At 43.0% G+C, this 27,520-nt stretch overlaps 1 protein-coding gene across 2 annotated transcripts in view; it reads right to left on the minus strand.

Moving 5' to 3' along the window:
- Positions 1–27,520, minus strand: part of LOC144696158 (alpha-taxilin-like) — a 74,866-nt gene that overhangs the window by 22,200 nt on the left and 25,146 nt on the right. For both annotated transcript variants that reach the window (XM_078567516.1, XM_078567515.1), the window contains exons 5-7: positions 17,824–18,018; positions 12,250–12,369; positions 11,221–11,295 (exon numbers count right to left, since the gene is read on the minus strand). In XM_078567516.1, the coding sequence (XP_078423642.1) occupies positions 11,221–11,295; positions 12,250–12,369; positions 17,824–18,018 (390 nt within the window). The remainder of the gene's footprint in view (positions 1–11,220; positions 11,296–12,249; positions 12,370–17,823; positions 18,019–27,520) is intronic.

Genomic DNA, 27,520 nt, shown 5'->3' on the forward strand with positions numbered 1-27,520 from the left:
AAGAATGGCTAAACAGGTTAGGCCTTTATTCATTAGAGTTTAGAAGAATGAGGGGTGATCTTATTGAAATGTACAAGATTCTGAGGGGGCTTGACAGGGTAGATGTTGAGAAGGTGTTTCCACTAGTGGGGGAATCTCAAACTAGGGGACATAGTTACAGAATAAGGAGGCACTCATTTAAAACTGAGATGAAAAGGAATTTCATCTCTCAGAGGGTAGTGAATGTCTGGAATTCTCTAGCCCTGAGAGTTGTGGAGGCTAGATCACTGAAAGTATTCAAAGAGGAGGTAGATAGATTTTTGAAATATCAGGGATTTGAGGGTTATGAGGAGCTGGCACGAAAGAGGAGTTGAGGCCTGGGGCGGATCAGCCATGATCTTATTGAATGGTGGGGCAGGCTTGAGGGGCCGAATGGCCTACTCCTGCTCCTATTTCTTATGTTCTTCAGGTGTTGTTCCTCTCTCCTTTAAAACTGCTATCACCTCTCCTCAAAAAAACTCTTGACACCACTGTCCCTGCAACCCCCCTTTCATCTTCAAAGACCTTGAACATGCTGTCACCTCCCAAAATTGTTCCCATCTTTCCTGGAACTCCATGTTGAATCCCTCTAATCAGGCTTCCATCCCTACCTCAGTACCAAAACAGCATTTATCAAAGTCACGAACGGCATTCTATGTGACTGCGGCCTTTTTAAACACGGTTGAACACATCATTCTTCTCCAACGCCTCTCCACTGTCTTGGAACTGAGTGGGACTGCTCTCACATTCTTATCTATCTGATCGTAGCCAGAGAATCACTTGCAATGACTTCTCTTGCTGCTCCCGCACCGATATCTCTGCAGTGCCTCAAGGATCACTCCTTGGCCCCCTGCTATTTCTCATCTACAGGCTGCCCCTCGGCAACATCATCCAAAGACACAGCCTTAGCTTTCACATGTAAACTGACGACACCCATCAGAAATTTATTGCAATTAAATATTGTAAAGGCTGAAGCCATTGTTTTCAGTCCCCTCTTCAACCTCTGCTCCCAAGCTACCAATTCCATGCCTTTGCCTGGCAACAGTCTGAGATTAAGCCAGCCTGTTTTCAACTTTGCTGTCACACTTGATCCTGAGATGAGCTTCCAATCTCATATTTGCGCGACCCCTAAGACCGCCAGATTCCACCTCCATAACATCGCTCGACTTCATACTGTCTTAGCTCATTTGCTACTGAAACCCTCATTCAAGCCTTCTTTATCTCTAGACTTGAATAGTCCCATGTACACCTATCTGCACTCTCACATTCTACGCCATGTAAACTTGAGGTCATCCAACACTCTGATGCCCATGTCTTAACCCATAGCAAGTCCTGTTCCCCTATAAGCCCTGTGCTTGTTGACTTGCATTGGCTCTCAGTCAAGCGTGCTTGTTGACTTGCATTGGCTCTCAGTCAAGCAAAGTCTTGCTTTTCAAATTCTCATCCTTGTTTCAAATCCCTCCCAAGCCCTGCCACTCCCGATCTCTGTAATCTCCTCCAACCCAACAACCTTTCAAGATCTCTGTATTCCTCTAATTCTGGTTTCTTGTGCATTCCTAATCATAAACTGCTCCAACATAGGTGGCTATTCCTTTCAGTTGCCTAAACCCCAAGCTCTGGCATTCTTTCCCTACACCTCCCCACCTCACTTTACTCCTTTAAGACACTCCTTAAAGCATATCTCTTTGACCAAGGTCATCTGATGGAATCTCTTATGAGGCTCAGTATCATACTTTACCTTATAATGCTTGCGTGAAGTGCCTTGGGATGTTTAATTACGTTAAAGGCATTATATAAATATAAGTTATTGCTGTTGTTGAGAACACCAAATTGCAAGCCTACCAAGCCTGTATCCTCAGTTCACTCCTCTACAGTAATGAGACCTGGTCATAGTTATGCTAGACAGGAGAAAAGGCTGAACAATACCACCTTTGCTATCTCAAACTTATTCGCGGTGTCTCTTGCCAGGACAAGGTCACCAACTCGGAGGTCCTGGACGCACCAATTCCATCAACACACACTCAGTACTAAGCTAACGACACCTCTGCTGGCTTGGCCACATTCATCGGATGGGTTATGGCAATATACAGAAAGGCCTTCAGTATGGCGAACTGGCCAATGGGTCACAACCTTTTGGACACCACACGTCCAGTACAGTCCTGTAAGCAAGGTATGAAGATGACAGGCATCAAATCAAACAACTGGGAGATGACTGCTGACAGCTGTGACCTCTGAATATTGATTGCTTGGAGGTGCATTGCAGGCGGTGGGGAGAAATGGAATGCAGGCCAAGAGGAGGGCCCAGGGAAAATATAAGCCACCTGCACTTTCTTAGCCAAATGTCTTCATTTGCAGCAAATGTGACAGATGCTGCCAGGCCAAAGTGAGGCTCCTGAGCCACACTTGGCGATGTTTAACACACAGTTGGCTACCAAGGCGCAAACCATCATCTCATGAGACAGAAGGCTGCCAAAGAGGTTTGATGGCCTAGATTATGGGGCACAATTTCAAAATTTTCAGATGACACAAAACTTGGAGGTATTGGGAGTTGTGAGGAGGATAGTGATGGATTTCAAAAGAACATAGATAAGCCATTGAAATGGATGGACACAGAAGCTGAAATTTAATGCAAAGAAGTATGAAGTGATGCATTTTGGTAGGAAAAATGAGGAGGCAAAAGGATACGACCTTGAGGGGAGTGCTGGAACAGAAAGGGGCCTGGGATATAGGTGCACATTGAAGATGGCAGGGCAAGTTGAGAAGGCGATTAAAGGAACCAATTACAGGATCCTGGACTTTTTAAATAGTGGGGTACGGTACGAAGGCATGGAACTATGGTGAGCCTTTATAAAACACTAGTACAGCCTCAACTGGAGTATTCTGTCCAAGCCTGAGCACTACACTTTAGGAATATGAAGGCTTTGGAGGGGGTGCAGAAAAGATCTATGAGAATGGTTCCAAGAATGGGGAACTTGGAGATGCTGGGATTGTTCTCCTCGAAGAGAAGGTTGAGAGGAGATCTGATAGAGGTCTTCAAAATCATAAGGGGTTTAAACAGAGTAGATAGGTAGAAACTGCTCCCATTGGTGGAAGGTTCAAGAACCAGAGGACAGATTGAAAGTGAATGGAAAAGAAACAACCACAACAGGTGGAAAAACCTTTACACGGGCTGTTTAAGATCTGGAATACACTGCCTGAGCGTGTGGTGGAGGCAGATTCAATCGTGGCTTTCAAAAGTGAATAGGATCAGCAGCTAAAGAGAAAAAATTGCAGGCTTACAGGGAAAAGGCAGGGGAGTGGAGCTAGCTGGGCTGCTCTTGCATGGAGCTGGTAAGGACATGATGGGCCCAATGGCCTCCTCCTGTGCTGCAACCATCTTATAATTCTATAGTAGAATGGAGGCCTGCATTTTGTTATAATGCAAGGACAACTCTCAATTAGCTCAAAAAATTGGGTCCTGGGCAGTGTAGTCAAAGAGCACCCCACCCATACCTAGTTCTGCATTTTTCTGCATCCCACCCAAGTTCTGAAGACATCAAGTTATTGAACAACTACATTGCATCAGAGAGCTGCTCCCTTAATACAATCAATTAAAGTTTGCAACCTTGCACATCTGATCTTACATTTTTGCCCTTTCACTTGGGACTTATCTTCCTTCTGCTTTTGTCTATCACAGCATCCACAATAACAGACCAGGACGGTGACTTCATTCTTAAAACAAATAATTTGAATGGCTACAAAATATTACATTATCCATCTTGCTTTATATTGTCAGATACTTTAATTTATTTGAGCTCCACTGGGGGAGTGATTTTTGAACTGGATCTAGGAAGGAGAGGACTTTAAATGCGGTAGGAAGGCACAGAGGAAGGAGAAAGGGGGAAAACGGAAGGATTGGGTTAACTAATATAATAGGGGTTAACTAATATAATAGGTGAGACGTGGTGTAATGGTGATTGTTAATAATTATAATTTACAACACCAAGTGTCATTTTGCTCTATAATTAACCTTAAGCTGAATCCAAAATTGCATTTTATAATTGCCACATTTCAATTACATGAAGTTTAATCGTCATATTGGGACTAGCTTATTTATTACAAAAAGATGACAATTTTAAAAAATTCATTCATGGAATGTGGGCATCGCTGGCTAGACCAGCATTTTTGCCCATCCCTAACTGCCCTTGAGAAGGTGGTGGAAACAGGTCACTGCCATCAATTTGAGCAGCAAAAATCTAGTGATGGGTATTCCTTCCTTTCTCAATCTCAAGTCAAGCAACCGTGATCTAATATCACGTTAATAATTAAGCTGCACAATGGCTTGAAACATTAACCGTTTCCCTCGCCACAGGTGCTGCCTGACCTGAGTATTTCCAGCACTTCTGTTTTATATCAAACTTTCACTTTAATATAGCTTTAGAGCCATAGAAAAGTTGCGCTGCAGAAAGGGGCCATTCAGCCCATCATGTCTGCGCCAGCTCATAAAAAGAGAAAAAAGCTAGCTGCTCATTTTCAATCCCACTTTCCAGCCTTGCAGGTTACAGCACTTCAGGTGCAAATCCAGGTATATAAATGAATTGAGTGTTTCAGCCTCAACCACCAATTTAGGCAGTGAATTCCAGATGCCCACCATCCTCTGAGTGAAAAAGCTTTTCCTCATGTTCTCTCCAATCCTTCTACCAATCACCTTAAATCTATGCCCCTTGGTAACTGGCCCCTCAGCTAAGGGAAATGGGTCTTTCCCATCTATCCTATCTAGGCCCTTCAATTTTATACACCTCAATTAGATTACCCCTCTGCCTCCTCTTAAGGAAAACAACCCTATCTTTTTCAATCTTTCTTCATAGCTGCAATTTTCAAGCCCTGGCAACATTCTTGTAAATCTCCTCTGCACTCTCTCTAGAGCAATTATGTCCCTCCTGTAATGTGATGACCAGAACTGTACCTGCTTCTACTTGTATGGACCAAAGTGTGATGTCACAAGAAAACAGGTAGGTGATTGGTGGGTATCTCTTCCGTGTCTCTTTTGATTGGCCAAGTGATTTTAAATCAGGAGACGTTATTTACAGCTGAAGAGTACAGTTAAGAAATTCACTTTTAAAATATTTAACATCCAAATAATTAATTAAATAGAGGTGGCTGGGCAGGCGATATGTTGCGGCTGTAGTGTGTGGCAGCTGGTGGATGCCAGTGCGATCCACGGTGACCACATGTGCAGCAAGTGTTGGCTGATCGAGGAACTGCGGCTCAAGAGTTTATGAGCTGGAGTCCAAGCTGTGGACACTGCGACACATCAGGGAGGGGGAAGAGTTACCTGGACACAGTGTTTCAGGAGGCACACCACTTAGGTTAATTACATCAAATTTGGTCCGTGGTCAGGGACATGAGGGTGTGACTGTGAGTGCGGCAGGTATGGGGATCCAGGATTTAGCTTTGGAGGAGGCTCAGTCAGTGCCCTTGTCCAATGGGTATGAGGTTCTTGCTCCCGGTGTGGACGAGGGCACAGACTGCAGGGAGGATGTGCGAACTGACCACAGCACCATGGTGCAGGGCGCTATTCAAGTGGGGAGAGAAAAGAGAAATTTAGTAGTAATAGGGGATAACATAGTTAGGGGAATAGATACTGTTCCCTGCAGCAAAGACAAAGTCCCGAAGGTTGTGCTGCCTACCTAGTGCCAAAGTTCTGGGTTGGAGAGGAACTTGGAGTGGGAGGGGAAGGATCCCGTTGTCCTGGTCGAAGTAGGTACCAACGACATAGGTAGGACATGGAAAGACGTTCTGCTGAAATACTACGAGTAGCTCGGGGCTAAATTAAAAACCAGAGCCACAAAGGTAATAATCTCCGGATTACTACTTGAGCCAAGTGCAAATTGGCTTGGATAAATAACATGATAGGGGTAAATGCATGGCTCAAAGATTGGTGTGGAAGAAATGGGTTCCAATTCATGGGACACTAGCATCAGGGAAAGAGAGAGCTGTTCCATTGGGACAGGCTTCATTTGAACCATGCTGGAACCAGTATCCTAGTGAATCGTTAACTAGTATTGCAGATAGGGCTTTAAACTAATTAGTTGGGGGGAGGGTTCAATTGAAGGGAAGTTTAGAAAACTAAAAAGAAACGAGAGAGCAGAGGTGCAGGGTAGTGAAGAGGCAAAAATTAAAGTGTGACAGGAAGGGGCAGAAAATATAAGCAGAAGAGTGCAGCAGAAATCAGAACCAGAATGAGTAATAATGGTAAAAAGGCTCTTTATCTGAATGCGCTCAGCATTTGTAACAAGATAGACGAGTTGACGGCACAAATATAAATAAATGGATATGACTTGATAACTATTACGGAGACATGGTTGCAAGATGACCAAGACTGGGAACTCAATATTCAAGGGTATTCGACGTTCTGGAAAAATAGGCAAAAAGGAAAAGGAGGCGGGATAGCTTTGTTAATAAAGGAAGGTATCAGTGTGGTGATGAGTAGTGATATAGGTACAATAGATTCTGATGTGGAATCAGTTTGGGTGAAAATAAGGAATAGCAAGGGGAAGAAGTCACGGGTGCGAGTTGCCTATAGGCCCCCGAAGAGTTGCCTCACTGTATAACAAAGTATAATTCGGGAAATTATGGAGACGTGTAAAAAGGACGCTGCAATTGTCATGGGTAATTTTAATCTGCATAGTGACCGGACAAATCAGATTGGCAGAGTAACATGGAAGCTAAATTTGTAGAGTGCGTCAGGGATTGTTTCATAGAGCAATACATTGCAAAACCTACCCAGGAACAGGTTATTTTAGATCTAGTAATGTGTAATGAGGTGGAATTAATAAGAGAGCTTGTAAGGATCCTCTAGGGGGATGCGATCACAACATGGTAGAATTTCAAATTCAGTTTGAGAGCGAGCAACTCAGATCTCAAACCAGTGTCCTTAACTTAAATAAGGGCAATTACAGAAGTATGAAGAAAGAGTTGTCTAAAGCAAGCTGGGAAAATAGACTAAGGGGAAGATCACTGGATGAGCAGTGGCAGACATTTAAGCAGATATTTCATAACACTCAGCAAAAAATTTTCCCAGTCAAAAAGAAGTATTCGATGAGAAGGATGAACCACCTGTGGTTAACAAAGGTGGTCAAGGAGAGTATCCAATCAAAAACTAAGTTACACAGAGTGACGAAAGCTAGTAGTAGACCTGAGGATTGGTAATTTTTTTTTTTTAGGAACTAGCAGCGGATGACTAAGAAGCTAATAAAATGGGAGAAAATTGATTATGAAAGTAAATTGGCAAGAAATATAAAAACAAACAGTAAGAGCTTCTACAGGTATATAAAAAGAGTAGCTAAAGTGAGTGTGGGACCCTTGGAGGATGCGACTGGAGAATTGATAACGGGGAACAGGGAGATGGCAGGTGATTTAAACAATATTTTGCATCGGTCTTCACGATGGAGGACACTATAAACATCCCAAAGATATCAAATAAGCAAGGAGCTCATGGGAGGAATGATCTTGTAACAGTCTCTCACAAAGGACAAAGTATTTGAGAAACTAATGGGACAGGACCTGATGGCCTGCATCCAAGGGTTTTAAAGGAAATGGCTGCAGAGATAGCGGACGCATTGGTCGAAATATTCCAGAACTCACTGGATTCCAGGAGGGTCCCAGCGGATGGGAAAACTGCTAATGTGACGCCCCTGTTCAAGAAGGGAGGGAGACAAAAAACAAGAAACTATAGGCTAATCAGCCTAACATCTGTCATTGGGAAAATGCTAGAGTCCATTATTAAGCAAGAAATAGCAGGACATTTAGAAAAGCTTAACGCAATCAAACAGAGTCAACATGGTTTTGTGAAAGGGAAATCATGTTTGACAAATCTGCTGGAGTTCTTTGTGGATATAACAGGCAGAGTGGATAAAGGGGAACTGGTAGATGTAGTGTATTTGGATTTCCAGAAGGCATTCGATAAGGTGCCACATAAAAGGTTATTGCACAAGATTGGAGCTCACGGCTTTGGGGGTAATGTATTAGCATGGATTGAGAATTGGTTAACACACAGAAGACAGAGTGGGGATAAATGGGTCTTTTCAGGTTGGAAAGACCTAACTAGTGGAATGCCACAAGTATCAGTCCTAGGGTCCCAATTATTTACTAACTATATTAATGACTTGGAGGAGGGGGCAGGGTGTAATGTATCCAAATTTGCTGACGATACAAAAATAAATGGGAGAGCATGTTGTGATGAGGACATAAGGAATCTACAAGGGGATACAGACAGGTTGAGTGAGTGGGCAAAAACTTGGCAGATGGAGTTTAATGTAGGGAAGTGTGAGGTCATGCACTTTGGTAGGAAGAATCAAAAAGCAGACAATTATTTAAATGGAGAGAGACTCCGAGAAAGTGCACCTCAGAGAGACCTGGGTATTCTTGTGCATGAAACACAAATTACCATGCAGGTACAGCAAATAATTAAGGCGGCAAATGGAATTTTGGCCTATTGCTATGGGGCTGGAGTTTAAAAATAGGGAAGTCTTGTTACAACTGTACAGGGTGTTGGTGAGGCCGTACCTGGAGTACTGTGTACAGTTTTGGTCCCCGTATTTAAGAAAGGAGAGACTGGCATTGGAGGCGGTTCAAAAGAGATTCACTAGGCTGATTCCTGGGATGAAGGGGTTGACTTATCAAGAACGGCTAAAAAGATTAGGCCTTTATGCATTAGAGTTTAGAAGAAGGGTGATCTTATTGAAACCTACAAGATTCCGAGGGGTCTTGACAGGGTAGATGTTGAGATGATGTTTCCACTAGTGGGGGAATCTCAAGCTAGGGGACAGAGTTACAAAATAAGGGGACACTCATTTAAAACTGAGATGCGAAGGAATGTCTTGTCTCAGAGGGTAGTGAGTGTCTGGAATTCTCTACCTCAGAGTTGTGGAGGCTAGATCATTGAAAGTATTTAAAGAGGAGGTAGATAGATTTTTGAAATATCAGGGAGTTGAGGGCTATGAGGAGCTGGCACGAAAGAGTTGAGGCCTGGGGCAGATCAGCCATGATCTTATTAAATGGTGGGGCAGGCTTGAGGGGCCGAATGGCCTACTCCTGCTCCTATTTCTTATGTTCTTATGTCCACAAAGTTTCAGCTGTGGCCTAACCAACGTATTATGCTGTTCCAGTATTACATCCCTGCTTTTGCATTCAATACATCGGCTAATAAAGGAAAGCATTCCATATGCTTTCTTTTCCACCTGGTCCACCTGTCCTGCCACCTTTAGGGACCTGTGGACATGCACTCCAAGGTCTCTCACTTCCTTAACCTCTCTCAATAACTTCCCATTTATTGAGTATTCCCTTGCTTAATTTGCCCTCCCCAAATGCATTACCTCACACTTCTCTGGATTGAATTCCATTTGCCACTTTTCTGCCCACTCAACCAAACCATTGATATCATTCCGGAGCAACAGCTATCCTCTTCACCATCAACTACAAGGCAGTATAAGCCCCAAAAAAAACTTGTTCTCTTCTCTTTGAACAAAATAAAAAAAAATTTCTTCCATACCAGGTTCCATTCCTTGACCAAAAAGATAGGCTGTTCACCTGTCCTCAACCCCTACCAGCACTCCTCTGAATACACAAACGCAAGAAATAGCAGGAGTAGACCATACGGCCCAGCGAGTCTGCTCCACCATTCAATACAATCATGGCTGACCTTGGGCTTCAACTCCACTTTCCCACCCTTTCCCCATACCCCTTGATTCTCTGAGACACCAAAAATATGTCCATTCCACATTTAAATGTATGCAACGATGGAGCATCCACAACTTTCTGGGGTACAGAATTCCAAAGGTTCAGAATCCTTTGAGTGAAGTAATTTCTCCTCATCTCAGTCCTAAATGATTGGCCCCTTATCCTGAGTGTGCCCCCCGGTGTTTTAGATTCCCCAATCAGCGGAAACAATCTCTTAGCGTCTATCCTATCAAGTCCCTTCAGAATCTTGAATGTTTCAATGAGATTCCCCTCTCATTCTTTTAAACTCCAGAGAATATAAGCCCAATTTATTCAGCCCATCATAGGACAACCCCCTCATCCCAGGGACCAATTTAGTGAACCTTCGCTGTACCGCCTCCAATGCAAGTATATCCTTCCTTAAATATGGAGACCAAAACTGCACACAGCACTCCTAAGTCATACGGACTCGAAACGTTAACTATGTTCCTCTCCGCAGATGCTGTCAGACCTGCTGAGTTTTTGCAGGTATTTTTGTTTTTTGCACAGTATTCCTAATGTGGTCTCACCAAAGCTCTGTACAATGGCAGTAAGACTTTTTTATTCCTGTACTCCAATTGTTTTGTAATAAAAGCCAACATGCCAATTGTCTTCCTAATTGTTTGCTATACCTGTATGCTAACTTTCTGTGTTCCTTATACGAGCATGCCCAAGTCTCTTTTCAACATCAACATTGGCAAGTTTCACACCTTTTAAAAAATATTCTGCCTTTTTATTCTTATGATAAAAATGAATAACTTCACACTTCCCCACATTATACTCCCAAATGCCATCTCTACAAGCAAACAGCAGGAAGATAAAACCAATAGGTGTTAAACACAGATTTCAATTTTCCTATTGCTCCATTACCAATTCAGGCAACCTGAATTTAGCAACTTAGCACAGTATTGTGAAAGCACTAACCCACACTGCATGATTCCATGGTGTACCAAAAATGTTACATCAACCAAGTTACTCACCTCTACTGTGGTGAAAACCAACCATTTCGGGGTTGAGTTTGGGCATTGTGGTCTATTTTTTCCAATCAAGTCATCAATTCAAGACACATTTGTCTTGTGCACAAAATGGTGAAGCAAGTGTCAAAAGTGTGTTTTGAGACTTATGCATCAATTAACAACTAACCAATATGCGGAATACTGACAAAATGCAGTGGGCATATTGTTTTCCATCAGTGCTATAACGGTTGGATGACCAGTTCAGTGGTCCTGTGTGTGGTGCATGGAGTTCTTAACACTTCATAATTATCAGCTGATGGTTCAGAATATATGTTTGGAACTGTGCACATGATCATACTTCTACAACTGTTAATTTTTATCTTTTACATCAGACTTTTACTCATTTGATACAATGGGAGAATTTAATATTTTCTCTGCAGTTTCCCTAGCTTCTGAGTGTGAAAAAACCATATTTAGTCACGTTAAGAAAACTTCACAAGGACCATACCTGCTGTTTCAGATGAACTTCCTGCTGTTTCATGAGCTCACACATCCTCTGGCTTTCCACCGTCTCCTTTAACAACTGAAATCCAGACAAGAGAATAAATCGAAATTAATATCCACATGAACCTTTGATGTTCTCCAGTAAAACCCTTATCATATTCTGGGTTTTTGCATTTGATATAGTTCCCATTTTTGCTCCCTCATGTCCAAGGTATGTAGACTTGAGTGCACACAACATATTCATCACCAAATCTGGTTGGGGTACAAACACTATTGTCCTCCCTTTCTTTTCCCCAAACGGGCTAATACTCCAGGATCTTCAGTGGTAAAAATAACCCTATCTCCTTAAACCCCACTTTCTCACAATACTATGCTTGAATCTCTCCAATCAAGTTTTTGCCTTTGCCACTGCACTGAAACAGTCTGGAACAAAATCTTAAATGACATCTTCTTTGACTGAGTGTCCTGCATTTTCCCGCTCTATCCTCCTTGCAGCCTTGCTGTCAACCATACCAACCTTCTACAAAGCAGCTCCGCTTTTGTCCAATACAGGACTGTTCTCACTTGGTTCCATTCTTACCTTCTTTTTCCAGATGTTACTTCTGGAGTCCCTCAAATATCTAACCTTGGCCCCCCCTCCTCATCTAGATGTTGCCCCCACCATGCCACAAACTCCCCATGTCTCTGATGCTGGTCTTGTTTGCAAATCACCCTCCCTTCACTGCAAGAAGTGGTGTCTGAAACAGTTTCTGCCCCTCGCTCTAGAATTCTCTCTCTAAACCTTTCCAGTTCTAAAGATTCTCCTTTAAACCCTTTTGACCAAGCTTTCAGCCACCCTTTGAAATGTTTTGTTCTGTAGTTTGGTGAGTGGCTTTGTCTGATCACGCCTTGGAATGTTCCCCTACTTTAAAGATGCTGGATAATTGCACAATGTTGCTGAATTAGCATATTCAACCATGGAGTGGAGAATTACAGACTGTGTTAGGGGAGGAGGAAGGCAGGATAAAGATGATCAAACAATTTAAGAACTCACATATTCTTTTTCTTTCTGGTGCCTCTCCTCTGCATCTTTCAGCAACTCCTGTGCTTGCTGGAGTTTGGCATCAATGAGTTGTTGCTGCAGGTCTTTGTGTTTAAATACCTTGTCAATATGCTGTGAACAGGTTGTTTTTTTTCATTAAACATTGAAACCATAGAGATATTAAATCAACTGACAAATTTGCAATATTGCTGAAAAAAAGCGTAATGCTATTAAAGCTTTTCGTCTTGCACTCATCAGGATAGCTCACAAAAAAATTCCAACAGTAACGGGGAACAACAATTTATACTGTATGAAAAGAGTGCTGATTGGTTGAGAAGTGGACTCTGATTGGTGGAGGGGTTGCCATGGAGAATGCAGCATGGAACAGTTAACTGCCCAGCTTTGTTCAAATTCAAACCAGATAGGTAGACTCTGGTCAAGGCATTGCCCCAGGGAATGAACCAGGGGATGACCTTCCCTAAGCTTTTGTTAGTTGAAAATGGCGCAACGTGTGGACATTTTCCTTCTGTCAGCAAAGTACAGGTCCCTGTGTGTCTCAGAATTACACTAAAAAAACGATTTAAGATAGTCAGTCGAGCATGCAGTGTGGTTCACTTCTGCATGCTAGGAGCCACAGGTATTCTCACACAGGGCCCTGTCCTTTGCAAACAGAAGGAACATGTCTACACATTGCGCCTTTTTCAACTGAACAAAAGCTTAGGAACATTTCCAAAGCAATGCCTTGAAAAAACAAAAAAGGAGGGGGAAAATCGGAAAGGGGGTGGGGATGGAGGAGAGAGTTCACGATCTAAAATTTCCCTGTGCTCGATAACTGGCTGTTCTGACTACCTGACCCTTACTCCGCAAGGCTAGCCTTAAAGCAACAATCCCACCCCCTTTCATTCCTTCTTTTACATTCCTTATTTACACAAATTACTTTATACAGGCGAATAGAAAACAATATCAAAAATCTTAGAAATAATTACTCTGGCACAGTGTAATGAATTCAAATTATACACTGATATACATAGGTCCAGTAATCACAAATCAAGTCGTAGAGGGGCTTGCTGTTCCAGGTAGAGCGAAGTAATTCTATAGTCTGAGGCTCTCTTACAGGATCGACACCAACAGGAACTCCAATAACAGGTACCTCTTTTGGCACAAGCAAATTTGATTCAACAGGGACATCAGTTATGTCTATAACAGGTTGATCAGATACTTTGGTGCTTAAGGGTTCAATAACATTCCTTGGTGGCAACATTTCCCTGCTCCTCAGGTGATCCATGTGTTTACGAACGATCCGGACTTCCATGTCTCGGGATGAAAGGGGTTCGGTCTCACAGACAATAATTCCTGGGATCCAACTTGGACTGCTACTAAAGTTTCTTACATATATGGCTTCATCCACTATAAACTTCTGGGCTCTACTATCCAAATTGTGGCTTGTTTTCTGATTACCTTGGTTCTTCTCTACCCTCCCTGACAAAATTTGGAAATATGAGGCTGTCTCGTTCAGAGACAACGCTTCATAAGCGGTTCTGCTGGTGGAACTCCCGTTATTGCATGTGGAATCGTGCGGTAGCTTAGGGGGAAGCATTAGATTTTGGTTTCCAAGGTTCCTCCCGACAATTTTGTTTAGTCCTGACTTGAAAGTTTGGATGGCTGTCTGGGCTAGTCTGTTTGATGCAACGGGGTAAGGTGCCGTTCAGACGTGTTTAGTGCCACTTAGATTGGTGAAGTTCTGAAATTCAGCACTTATAAATACGGCCCCATTGTTTGATACAATGACTTTGGACAATCCGACAGTCAAAAAGCATTGGTGTAACCTTTCGATGGTAGCATGTGTCGTAGGTGATTTCACTTCACAATTCTCCATCCATTTTGACTGATTTGTAAATTATGAGCAAAAACATTGTCCCTCGGAAATGCAGCCACGCAGTCTCTCTGGATCGGCACCCATGGTCGGCCAGGCCATTCCCAAGGGTGTAGTGGGGCTGCAGCTGGCAACTTTTGTTACAGTTGGCACTGTTGACAGTGCTTGACTAACTTCGATACCTAGCATCTATACCAGCTCACCACACACAACTCCTAGCTAGCATTTTCATTTTAGAAATGCCAGGATGAGTGTAGGAGCAGTTCCCTAGCTGGTACAGGAATGACTACTCTTGCTCCCCAGAGCATAATGCCATCCTGGCAGCTCATATTTGCAGGTAAAAAATGGTTTCCTCGGAGGCAGACTTATTTAACTATCCTGTAAGTATCTGGAGTCTCACTTTGGATAGAAGCTGATCTCGATTGGTCCAGTCCCTAATCTACTTGGCGCACACAGACGATGTGTCTAAAAATTTCAATGCAAGGACAATTTCTTGGGGTACAGGAGTACACAAGATGCTTTCTTGCAGGGGTAGGAGGCTAAGGGCGCCCGAGTTAACCATGTGTATCCCAGGTCGGTGCTTGAAAGTGTATTTGTAGGGGGACAGAATTAATGCCCATTGCTGAATTCAGGCTGAGGCTATCGGCGGGATAGCCTTGTCTTCTTTGAAAAAGCCCAGAAGCAGTTTATGATTGGAGGCGATAGTAAGTGCCCTGCCATGTAAGCACGGGTGGAATTTTTAAACTCAGATGATGATTGACAGTCCTTCCTTCTCAATCTGCGAGTAACCTTTCTCGGCCACTGAGAGGGTTCTTGATACATAACCTAATGGCCTCTCAGAGCCGTCGTCCATTTCATGGGACAATACAGCACCAATGCCACATGGAGAGGCGTCGCAGGTCAATATCAATTCTTTAGATGGGTCTAAGGGCACTAACAAGGTTGAGGAGTGAAGCAGTTGTTTTACTCTGTTGAAGGCTGCCTCCTGTGGAGCCTTCCAGGACCAATGATATTTCTTCAGTAGTATGTGTAAGGGGGCCAGTAGAGTCAATAAGCTGGGTAAAAATCACCCATAGTAGTTTACCATCCCCAAAAATGATTTGAGTTCGGTGATATTTGTGGGGTAAGGTGCCTCCTTTAACACCTTAACCTCGTCTTCCACAGGATGTAATCCTTGTGCGTCTACACGATGCCCCAGATAGGTAACCTTGGTGGCTTGGAAAGTGCATTTCTCATTTTTTTAGACAGACTCCAGTTTCCAGAAATCTTTTTAATACTTCCTCTAAATTTGCCAATCAAGGTATACTACAACCCGTGGTAATCCCTGTAGCAAACTCTCCATTGTCCTTTGAAATATTGCACATGCCAAGGACACACCAAAAGGTAGGCATCTATACTGGAATAGGCCTTTGGCCTGTGTGTGTGTTTATTGTGACATACCCCTGGGATGTGTTATCTAACTCGACTTGCTGGTACACGTGGCTCATATCTAATTTGGCATAGGATTGACCTCTTGCCAGTTTTGTGTACAAGTCTTCAATTCTTGGAATTGGATTTTATCCAACCGATTAACTGTTAGCTTATAACCGCCGCAAATGTGGACAGGCTTATCCGGTTTCAGTACGGGGACGATAGGTGCTGCCCATTCCGAAAATTGAACCAGCTGTATGATGTCTAGTTCCTCCAACCTGTTTAACTCAGCTTCCACTTTTTCCCTTAAGGCATACGATACTGGTCTTGCCTTAAAAAAAATTGGGGAGTTGCCGCTGGATCAACATAAGTCTTGGGCCTGCAAGCCTTTTATTTTTCCTAATTTGTTGCAAAAGACGCTGTTGTATTTTTTAAAAAACCATTCTAGCAGTCCTCCTGCCCGCACTTGAAAAATCTCGCACCAATTTAACTTGATTTCTTTTAGATAACCACGGCCCAGAAGGCTTGGTCCTTCCCTAGTCACTATTATTACTGGGAGCTGGGCTGACTGCTGCTCGTAGCTCACAGGTACCATGGCAGTGCCTCTTCCTTCTATGGCTTCTCCCGTGTAAGTCTTCAACCGGGTAGAAGTTCTCTCCAGGCTTAAGGGTGGGGGACTTTCTCTCAGGTACTGAGATGTGCGCTCACCCATCACTGTGGCTGATGTCCCTGTATCCACCTCTATAACTAAAGGCTTCCCGATTACGTGGAGTGTGACAGTGATAGGGTCTGCCTTGACTGCTTTAAGATTAAAAAGAGAGTGAATGTCAGAATCAGTTATTTCAGGCTCTTTCACTTTATGTACTAATATCTTTGCTGGCTGGTTACTTGGCCGTCTGGACTTAGCTCTGCACGGATTCATCAAGTGTCCTCTTTTACGACAGTATAGCACTTGGCCTCCTTAAATCTACATGTTTCAGGTGTGTGGTTACCCCCACATTGGTAACATTTCAATTTCAGGGTCGCTGTCCGATCGTCTCTGGCATATTTTTTTGATTTCTGCGTGATTGGGGATGATTTCTGCTTCGCGGCTGCTTCTGCGGTTTTGGTGCCATACCTGGCTGCAGGTTCCCAGCTTAACTGGTAAACGGCGCCATTTTGCATGCTCTGTAGCTCCTGTGAATCTTTTTCAGCACTTGCCATGGCCAGCGCTATCTCCATTGCTCGTTTAAAATTTATATTGACTTCTGTCAGCAACTGATGAATGGCGTTGTTGCGCATGTCACAAACTAACCGATCCCATATCATGTCAATCAAGGTCAATCCGAAATCACAACACTCTGACAATTGCTTCAACTTAGCAATATAAGTCGCGATCGAGTCGCCTGGGGCCTTCACCCCCGTATTAAATTTGAAACTTTGCATAATGACTGATGGTTTGGGCTGAAAATGGCCCTTCACTAAATCCACGAGCTCACTGAATGATTTGGAGTCAGGTCCGCTTGGAGTTGTGAGACTGCGAATAAGTTGTGGGTTTGACTCCAACAGATGTTCAAGAGAATTGCTTTCCCTCCTCCCCTATTTCACTGGCCTGGAAATAAAACCTGAGGTGCTCAATGCAATGAGCCCAGTCCTCCGTGTACAAGTCAAATGGGTCAACCCTCCCAAGAGAGGCATCCTGGTGAGTATACAGATGTTTCCTTCTTTAAAAAAAGATACTCTCAGTTGCAGGGTGACAGGCAACGCCCGCACCATTTTTCCTCATCACCGGGTGTAGAGATGTATTACCGAGAGGCTTCTATAGTTGAACAACAAATTTTATTTACAGAGCTGCTGGTTTAGCTGCAGGCCTCTAGCAAGGTTACAATACACACTCTAGACTAGGAAAACTCCGCCCCTTATAAATTTCCCCGGGCTCGGTGATGATTGGCTGTTTGTGACCCTTAATCAGTAAGGCTGGCCTTAAAGCAACAATCACCACATCAGAAACATAGGATTGGACTATCTGGATCTGCAAACAATGTAGAATGAACAATTGTTTCTTGGCATTCAATGCTTAAACTCCCAGGTAAGGAATGGCACAGATCATGCACAAGGCAAGGTTTGTTGATCCCAATAATGGCTTAGCAACATATCGCAGTTAATTCCTTTAACTTCAATTATTGAGATGTAACATTGCTAAGTATTAAAATCACATCTGAACAATTAAAGTTACATGCTGATGCTCACTTTATATTGTACTTTCCAGCAGTTGAGGCTTTTATGGTAAGATTTATAGTTCCAGTATTGTTCACTTTCCTTACCTCCTCTCTCAGTTCATACTGCTCTATCAATTTCTTCAGTTTCTCTGCCAGTTCCATGTTCTCCTGGCGCAGTTTGGAATTCCGTTCATTATGTTGTTCCATTTGTGCCTGGATATCATTTAGAGTTACCTGGAAGTGAGAGGTGATCTCTTTACGCTTCTCTTCTTCATCTCTTCCTCGTTGAACACCTTCTTCCTGTGGGAAGATTTCCCAGCTTTGATTAGAATTCTAATATTTCACTTTTCCAGTTAGTGATATAACATGTATGTAATAGTATGGTCGGTTTTACTCAATGCACATTTCATGTTCTATGACATACAGACAGCAAAGTCCAGTCAATGACCCAAGGGCTAAAAGAATTGTTTCTAATATGGAGAACTTCCAATCTCATCTGGACTATCAGAAACAAACTTCATGCAGAGAGAGAAATTTTTCATAGACCTCAGGTAAATATAAGAGCAATTCACCAAAAACATCACTGCTACACAATTAAGTTTGCAGAACACCACTAATTTAGATATAAGCAGAATGGCTCCTGAATCTTTCCCTTGTGGAATTTAAATGACAAAAAGGGGCAGGGGAGCCCAGCTTTGAAGGGGGAATAGGGTAGGGGTAGAGATAGTAAACATAATTAGGATTATCATTGCTGCCACACTTTCCCTGTCATCACTCTCCCATGCCAAAGGAAGGTAAAGTAATAGAAATTTTGTTTTTTTTTAAAAAGGTGATAAGGATGTTGTTGACCTAAACACAACTTCATTTTGGCTAAGGGTAAAGGAATTGAAATCATAAACTTGAATACAATCACTGCCCAAACAACTCCATAATTTGTTTGAAGGAAAACAGTAATGTTGCATCTGTCCAAGAATGAACCGATCACTAACAGGTTTGAAATTTAAGCCATCAAGACTTGAAATCAATACTGGCTAAACTCTGAAGGGAACATTTTGCCATTGAAGTAGATAACCTACTGCAGTAACCATGAGATACGCTGTAACAATATCAGTCTTTCCTAAAACAATCTCTAAAACATTTATTGCACTTACCTTTTATACATTAAATACAAAAGACCTCAAGACAGCATTTGTTTTGCTTTTAAAAGTGGTACTCCACCTCACAATGTCATGGGGCAAATGTCAGAATACCATCAGCCTCAACCTATCATAAAACTATGTCCACTGAAAATGTGAAAGGCATATAAATCCATTATGTACATGTAACCAACCCTTATCTTAGAGCTAACCTTTCTCTTCTGCTCTGCAAAATTTCCATCATTTTTTATTTTTGTTTTTCAAGACACTGTTTACCACTTATTTAGCTAATTCTGTTTTGTTATTCTCATTTAATTTTACTAATCTGACTGGCATGAGGACAGAGGAAAAGAAAGAGAAAACTGATATATTTGTAAATTTTACAAATGATAGTTGAAATACTGTGCAAGGAAACAGAGATGCTAGCTAAAAATAGGTGCTCGACCTAGATTTTAGCATCAATATTGGATTTCCAAGTGGAGGAAACGGTTGAGTAACAACAACCATGATATTATAAGATGCAACTTGATCAGTCATATCAATGCTGCTGAAAATTTAATACCAATGTGATTCCAGTGCTAAATTTGCAAAGATTGGAAGGTTACTGGGGTGGGGTGTGGTGGGAGGGTTCCTGCTAAACAGGAATAATAGCAACATTGACAAAAAAATTGAATCCTTTTAAAATCATTCTTACGTGGAAAGAAGCCGTTTCTTCCATGGGGTTAAAAGGTAAAAGCACTATTAATGAATCTGGAATCAAAAGTTAGTCTCAATAATAGCGACCATGAAACTATCGGTTGCAGTAAAAGCCCACTAAATCCTACCTTTAGGTAAGAAAATCTGCCATCCTTACCTGGTCTGGTCTACATGTGACTTCAGGCCCACAGCTACGTTGCTGGCTCTTAACTGCCCTTTGAAATGGCCTAGCAAGCTACTCAGTTGTGCCAAACCACTACAGAAAAGTCAAAAAGGAATAAGGCGGATGGACCATCAGGTACCAGCCTATGCACCTGAAACAACAGCAGAACACCCAGCCCTGTCTCTTGCAATGTCCTCCTTACTAACAACTGGGGGCTTGCGCTAAAATCGGGAGAGACAGAATCATACTCATCAAATTAAATCTCTCAGCCAATACCCCACATACTACCATCATCCCTGGTTATGTTCTGTCCCACAGGCAGGACAGATCCACAAGAGGTGGTGGCACAGTGATAGACACTCGCGTGGTAGTTGCCCGGGGAGTCCTCAACATTGACTCCGTACCCCATGAAGTCTCAAGGCACCAGGTCAAACATAGGCAAGGAAACCTCCTGCTGGTTACCACATACAACGACCCCCGCCTCTGCTGACGAGTCAGTGCTCCTCTATGTTGAACACCACTATGAAGAAGAACTGAGCATGGCAAGGGCGCAGAATGTACTGAGTGGGGGGCTTCAATGTCCATCACCAAGAGGGGCTCGGTAGCTCGAGTACTGACTGAGCTGGCCAACTCCAAAAGGGCACAACTGCTAGGCTGGGTCCGCAGCAGGTGGTGAGGGAACCAAAAAAGGAAAAACCTACTTGAGCTCTGCATAGTCCTTGCAAAGATAAAGTCCTATCTTCACTGAGGATACATTCCATCATGTTGTGTGGCACTAACACTGTGCTAAATGGGACAGATTCAGGACAGATCTAGGAACACAAGGCTAGGCATCCATGAGACACTGTGGGCCATCAGCAGCAGCAGAATTGTACTCAACCACAATCTGTAACCTCATGGCCCAGCATATCCCCCACTCTACCATTATCATCAAACCAGGGAATCAAACCTTGTTCAATGAAGAGTGCAGGAGGGCATGCCAGGAGAAATGCCAGGCATACCTAAAAATGAGGCGTCAACCTGGTGAAGACACAACACAGGACTACTTGCATGGCGAACAGCAGAAGCAGCATGCGATAGACGGAGCTAAGCAAGCTCACAACCAACGGATCAGATCTTAGCACTGCACTCACAACTGGATGTGGCACGACTGATGGTGGATGATTAAACTAATTCAAAGGAGGCGGCTCCACAAATAAGTCCCACCTTGATGGTGGGGGAGCCCAGCACGTCAGCGCAAAAGATAAGGCAGAAGCATTTGCAACCATCTTCAGCCAGAAAATGATCCACCTCAACCTCCTCCAGAAATCCCCAGCATCAAAAATGCCAATTTGATTCACTCCACGCGATATCAAGAAATGACTGAAGGGATTGGATACTGCAAAGGTTATGGACCCTGACAACTTTCTAGTGATAGTACTGAAGACTTGTGCTCCAGAACCAGCTGCACTCCTAGCCAAACTGTTCCAGGCTGGCATGCACCTGACAATGTGGAAAATTGCCCAGGTATGTTCGGACAACAAAAAGGAGACAAATGCAACCCAGCCAATTACTGCCCTATCAGTCTACTCTCAGTCATCAGCAAAATGTTGGAAGGTGTTGTCCATAGTGTTATTAAGCAGCACTTACACAGCAACAACCTGCTCACTGATGCTCAGTTTTGGTTTTGCCAGGACTACATGGCTCCTGGCCTCATGCTGCCTTGGTCAAAACATGGACAAAAGACCTGAACTCAAGGGGCAAGGGAAGAGTGAATGCCGTTGAAATCAAGGCAGCATTTAACTGAGTGTGGCATCAATGAGCCCCAGCAAAATTAATGCCAATGGGGATAAGGTGATAAATTCTCCACTGTTTGGAGTTGTACCTAACACAGAGGAAGATGATTGTGGTTGGAGGTCAATCATCTCAGTTCCAGGACATCACTGCAAGAGTTCCTCGGGTTAGTGTCCTAAGCCCAACTATCTTCAGCTGTTTCATCAATTACCTTCCCTTCATCAAAAGGTCAAAAGTGCGGTGTTCGCTAATGATTGCACAACATTCAGCATCATACACGACTCCTCAGATACTGAAGCAGTCCATGTCCAAATGCAGCAAGACCTGGACAATATCCAGGTTTGGGCCAACAAGTGGCAAGCAACATTCGTGCCACATAAGTGCCAGGCAATGACCATCTCCAACAAGAGAGAATCTAACCATCGTTCCATGACTTTCAATGGCATTATCATCGCTGAATCCTCCTCTATCAACATTCTGGGGGTTACCATTTACCAGAAGCTGAACTGGACTAGTCATATAAATACTGTGGCTACAAGAGCAGGTCAGAGGCTGGAAATCCTGCGGCAAGTAACCCACCTCCTGACTCCCCAAAGCTTATCCACCATCTACAAGGCGCAAGTCAGGAGTGTGATCGAATACTCCCCACTTGCCTGGATGAGTGCAGCTCCAACAACACTCAAGAAGCTTGACACACAAAGCAGCCCACTCAATTAGCACCCCATCCACAAACATTCACTCCCTCCAGCACCAACACACAATGGCAGCAGTATGCACCATCTACAAGATGCACTGCAGCAACTTGCCAAGCCACCATCAATAGCACCTTCCAGACCATTACCATGTAGAAGGACAAGGGCAGCAGATGCATACACCACCGCCTGCAAGTTCCCCTCCAAGCCACACACCATTCTGACTTGGAAATTTATTGGCGTTCGTTCGCTGTTGCTAGATCAAATTCCTGGAGCTCCCTTCCTAACAGCGGTGTGTGTGTACATACCAGCACCAGATGGACTGCAGTGGTTCAAGAAGGCGGTTCACCATCACCTTCTCAAGGGCAATTCGGCATAGGCAACAAACTGTGACCTTGCTAGCGACACCCAAATCCCATGAAAGAATAAATAAAACAAAATGGCTAACTAATCATGTCCTTAGACAAATCTAATTAAACTTTAATATTTAATAGTGGAGTCCAGAGTAATCAAGGAGTGTTGCGCATCAACATAAAATGGTTACAGAGCAGGAGGCTGCCATTCAGCCCATTGTGAATGGGCTGCTCCCCTGAAGGAGCAATTCACCTAGTGTCACTCCACTGTCCTTCCCCCATAGTCCAGCAACTTTTTGCATAATAATGACCTTCAGGCAGTGCTTTCATTAATGTGAATGCCAATGTGAAGAGTTTCTCCCTACCTACTCTGTCCAGGCCCCTCATGGTTTTGAATGCCTCTATCAAATCTCCTTTGAACCTTCTCCTCCAAAGAGAACAATCCCAACTTCTCCAATTTATCTTCATAACTGAATTTCCTCATCCTTACGACTATTCTTGTGAATCATTTCCATTTATGTTCTAGATTAAGACATTGGAGGAACCATCACCAAATTTAGTTTTGACTCATATTTGAGAACCTTTTGATGAAAGGATGAAGACGCATCAAATTGCAAAGGGAAAATGAAGCCAAATTTATCAGAAATTATTTTTGGACAAGTGTAGAAGAGGCACCTGGGGCTGACAATTTCAGACATGCATATACCATTGATTGCAAAGCTAGGGGTTATAGCAACTGGAGTCATTGAAGATCCATGACCAGTGCTGTGAGGCTTTTGTGAAAGCAAATTGGACATTAGGAAGAATAACTAGGACTGAATATAAAAAAAGTAAATAATTTCCTTGTATAAAGCCCTAGTCTGCTTTCATAGAGGTCTACAGCACAGAAAAAGGCCCTTCGACCCACCGAGTCTGCACCAGACAAACAAGTACCTAACTATTCTAATCTCATTTTCCAGCATCCGGCCCATAGCCTTGTATGCCATGGCATCCCAAGTGCACATCCAAATACTTCTTAAATGTTTTGAGGGTATCTGCCTCTACCACCCTTTCAGGCAGAGAGTTCCAGATTCCCACCACCCTCTGGGTGAAAAAAATTCTTCCTCACATACCCTCTAAACCTCCTGCCCGTTACTTTAAATCTATGCCTCCTGGTTACTGATCCCTCTACCAAGGTGAAAAGTTCCTTCCTGTCTACCCTATCTATGCCCCTCATAATTTTATACACCTCAATCATGTCCCCCTTCAATCTCCTCTGCTCCAAGGAAAATAACCCCAGTCTATCCAATCTCTCCTCATAACTAAAACTCTCCAGCCCAGGCAACATCCTGGTAAATCTCCACTGCACTCTCTCTAGTACAATCACATCCTTCCTATAATGCGGATTCCAGAACTGCACGCAATACCCTGGCTGTGGCCTAACCAACGTTTTATACAGTTCCAGCATAACCTCCCTGCACTTATATTCTATGCCTCGGCTAATAAAAGCAAGTATCCCATATGCCTTCTTAACCACCTTGTCTACCTGTCCCGCTACCTGAAGGGACCGGTGGACATGCACACAAGGTCCCTCTGATCCTTGGTACCTCCCAGGGTCCGACCATTCATCGTGTATTCCCGTGCCTTGTTTGTCCTGCCCAAGTGCATCACCTCACACTTATCCGGATTAAATTCCATTTGCCACTGATTAGCCCATCTGACCAGCCTGTCTATATCCTCCTGTAATCTAAGGCTATCCTCCTCACTATTTACAACCCCACCAATTTTTGTGTCATCCGCGAACTTACTGATCAACCCTCCTACATTCAAGTCTAAATCATTTATGTACATCATAAACAGCAAGGGACTCAACACCAATCCCTGTGAAGCCCCATTGGAGATAGGCATCCAGTCACAAAAACACCCCTCACCACCACCCTCTGCTTCCTGCCACTCAGCCAATTCTGGATCCAATTTGCCAAATTGCCTTGGATCCCATGCGGGACCTTATCAAAAGCCTTGGTGAAGTCCAAGTAGACTACGTCAAATGCATTGCCCTCATCTACACACATCTAGGTTTGGTTCTTTTATGTGGTGGGAAGATCCAAGGGCCCGAGAAAGGTTCAGAGGAGAGTAATTTGAACAATATTTAGTTTAAAGACCCTCAGCTATCAGGAAAAGCAAAGAGAGTTAAGATTTTTTTTTAGAATGGCACAGACTTTGAAGCTGCTTGAATGAGGTCTTCAAGGCAATGGAGGGGGCTAGACTCAGTCTGCATAATTAGGTTATAAGCCACAGGGTTCAAAATATATGGGGTGGCAGGCCAATTTTCCCACAAAAGCCCAAGAAAATTCAATCATGTGGACGACCAATGAGATAAAAGTGGAAGTGACAGAATCTGTGAGGAGCTGCTCCGCCAATCGCAGGCTGTTTCTCTCCCGCGCTCACTGCTGATAGAAACAATTGCATCTCACTAGTGAGCCTATCAGCAACGAGTGCAAGAGAGAAACAGCCTGTGATTGGCGGAGCAGCAGGAAAGTGAGTGGCAGCAATTAAGCCCAAGCACCAGAGAGGCAACGGTGCAAGGGTCAGAGGGGCCACAAGGGTGAGAGAACAGTTTTAAACATGTCAACAAAGGAATATTCAGCTAACTGGGAGCCAAGAAAACTTTAAGTCACTAAGGCAACAAATTCCTTGCGAATGAAAGTCCCTAGCTTAAGGCTGCACAAGTTCAAGGACTACAGTATGAGGCAAAAAACAGAAATATAGAATCAAAGAAAATAGGAGCAGGAGTAGGTCATCCGACCCCTCGAGCCTGCTCTGCCATTCAAGATAATCATGGCTGATCCACTATCTCAATGCCATACTCCTGCGCTCTCCCAATACCCCTTGACATCTTTAGAGTCTAGAAATCAATTTCCTTCTTAAATTTGTTCAGTGACTTGGCCTCCACAGACTTCTGCGGTAGAGAATTCCACAGGTTTACCACCCGGAGTGAAGAAGTTTCTCCTCATCTCAGTCCGAAATAGCCTACCACATATCCTGAGACTGTGACCCCTTGTTCTAGATCCCCAGCTAGAAGAAACATCATCCCTGCATCCAGTCTGTCCATCCCTGTCAGAATTTTATACGTTTCAATGAGATCCTCTCATTCTTCTAAACTCAAGTGAATACAGACCTAGTCGACCCAACTTCTCCTCATATGATAATCCTGCCACCCCAGGAATCAGTCTGGTGAACCTTCACTGCACTCCCTCTATGGCAAGTATATCTTTTATTTAGGTAAGGAGACCAAAACTGCACACACTACTACAGATGTGGTCTCACCAAGGGCCAGTATAGCTGCAGTAAAACATCCTTGCTCCTGTACTCAAGTACTCTCGCAATGAAGGCCAACATATCATTTGCCTTCTTAATTGCTTGCTGCACCTGCATGCTTTCTTTCAGTGACTGGTGTACAAGACACCCAGGTCGCTTTGCACATCAACATTTCCCAATCTATCACCATTTAAATAATACTCTGCCATTCTGTTTTTCCTACCAAATTGGATAACTTCACGCTTATCCACATTATACTGCATCTGCCATGTATATGCACACTCACTCAACCTGTCTAAATCACCTTGAAGCCTCTTAACATGCTCCTCACCATTCACATTCCCACCTAGTTTTGTGTCATCAGCAAACTTGGAAATATTACATTTTGTTCCCTCATCCAAATCATTGATACATATTGTGAATAGCTGGGGCCCAAGCACCGATCCCTGCGGTATCCCACTAGTCACTACCTGCCACTCCGAAAAAGACCTATTTATTCCTCCGTTTCCATGCCAATACATTACCCCAATTCCATGTCCTTTAATTTTACACACTAACCTCGTTTGTGGGACTTCATCAAAAGTTTTCTGAAAATCCAAATACACCACATTCACTGGTTCTCCCTTATCTATTCTGCCACATCCTCAAAATACGCCAGTAAGTTTGTCAACCATGATTTACCTTTCATAAATGTAGTAGGTTCTATTGCAATGATCACTTTTAACTGGATAACTTAATTCTGAACAGTTTTATTTCATAAAAGAGATTCATGTGTCATCACATACTGTGAATTACTTGAAGTGCAGTGACTGTGTTAAGAGACTAACATGCAACTATTCTGCAAAAACCAAGATCACAAACAGTAACGAATGACTTGCATACTTTAGTGCTTTTTGTGACCTTAAGACATCATAAAGTGCTTTATGTTAATTAAATACTTTAAAGTGTAGTCACTCTGTTGTAATAAAGGAAATGTAATTAGGTAAATAATCAATTAATTTAGGGGAGCCTAGGACTAGGGAACATAATCTAAAAATTAGAACCAGATCTTGCAGGATTGAAATTTGTAATGCTTCAATGTACAAAGGGAAGTAGTTTGGAACTTTCTTCCGCAAAACCAATTGATACTAGATCAATTACTAAATTAAATTGAAGATTGAGCTTGGAGATGCACCAAAAATGCCTGATTAAAATCTTCCAGCTTTGCACACATGCGACGAAAACACATTAGCTGTGATCAACCCAGTCTGCAGAAGGTGTGTTTAGGGTGATCGCTTTCTGTATGTACAAGTCTGTCAGTTAGTTTGAAAAAACACTTCTGTTGCTAACTTATGCCTGTTGTTTTCTTGTGCCAATTTAAATATTGTTGTGTCTAGGAAACTAATGCTTTCCCTGAGTGTTATGTTTTGAGGCTTAATCAAAGGGTGCTGATTATTGAGGATATTGATTAATTCTTCTAATTCTGCTTCTGTGCGAGTCCAATTAGCCCATATGTCAACACAAATACAGAAGTTAATGTGACTGCAACACCTAATAAAGGACATAGTGAAAACCAAAAAGTAGTCCCTGAAGAAAATCTCAAGAGCGCTTGAAAAAAAAATATTTTGACCCCTACTAAGTTATAAAAACAGGGGAAACAAGGGTGAGTATCAGGTCAAATTATAAAAGCAGCCTGCTTGATTGGCACCCCAT

Source organism: Cetorhinus maximus, chromosome 21 (genome assembly GCF_964194155.1).
Source record: "Cetorhinus maximus chromosome 21, sCetMax3.hap1.1, whole genome shotgun sequence".
Taxonomy (NCBI): Eukaryota; Metazoa; Chordata; class Chondrichthyes; order Lamniformes; family Cetorhinidae; genus Cetorhinus; species Cetorhinus maximus.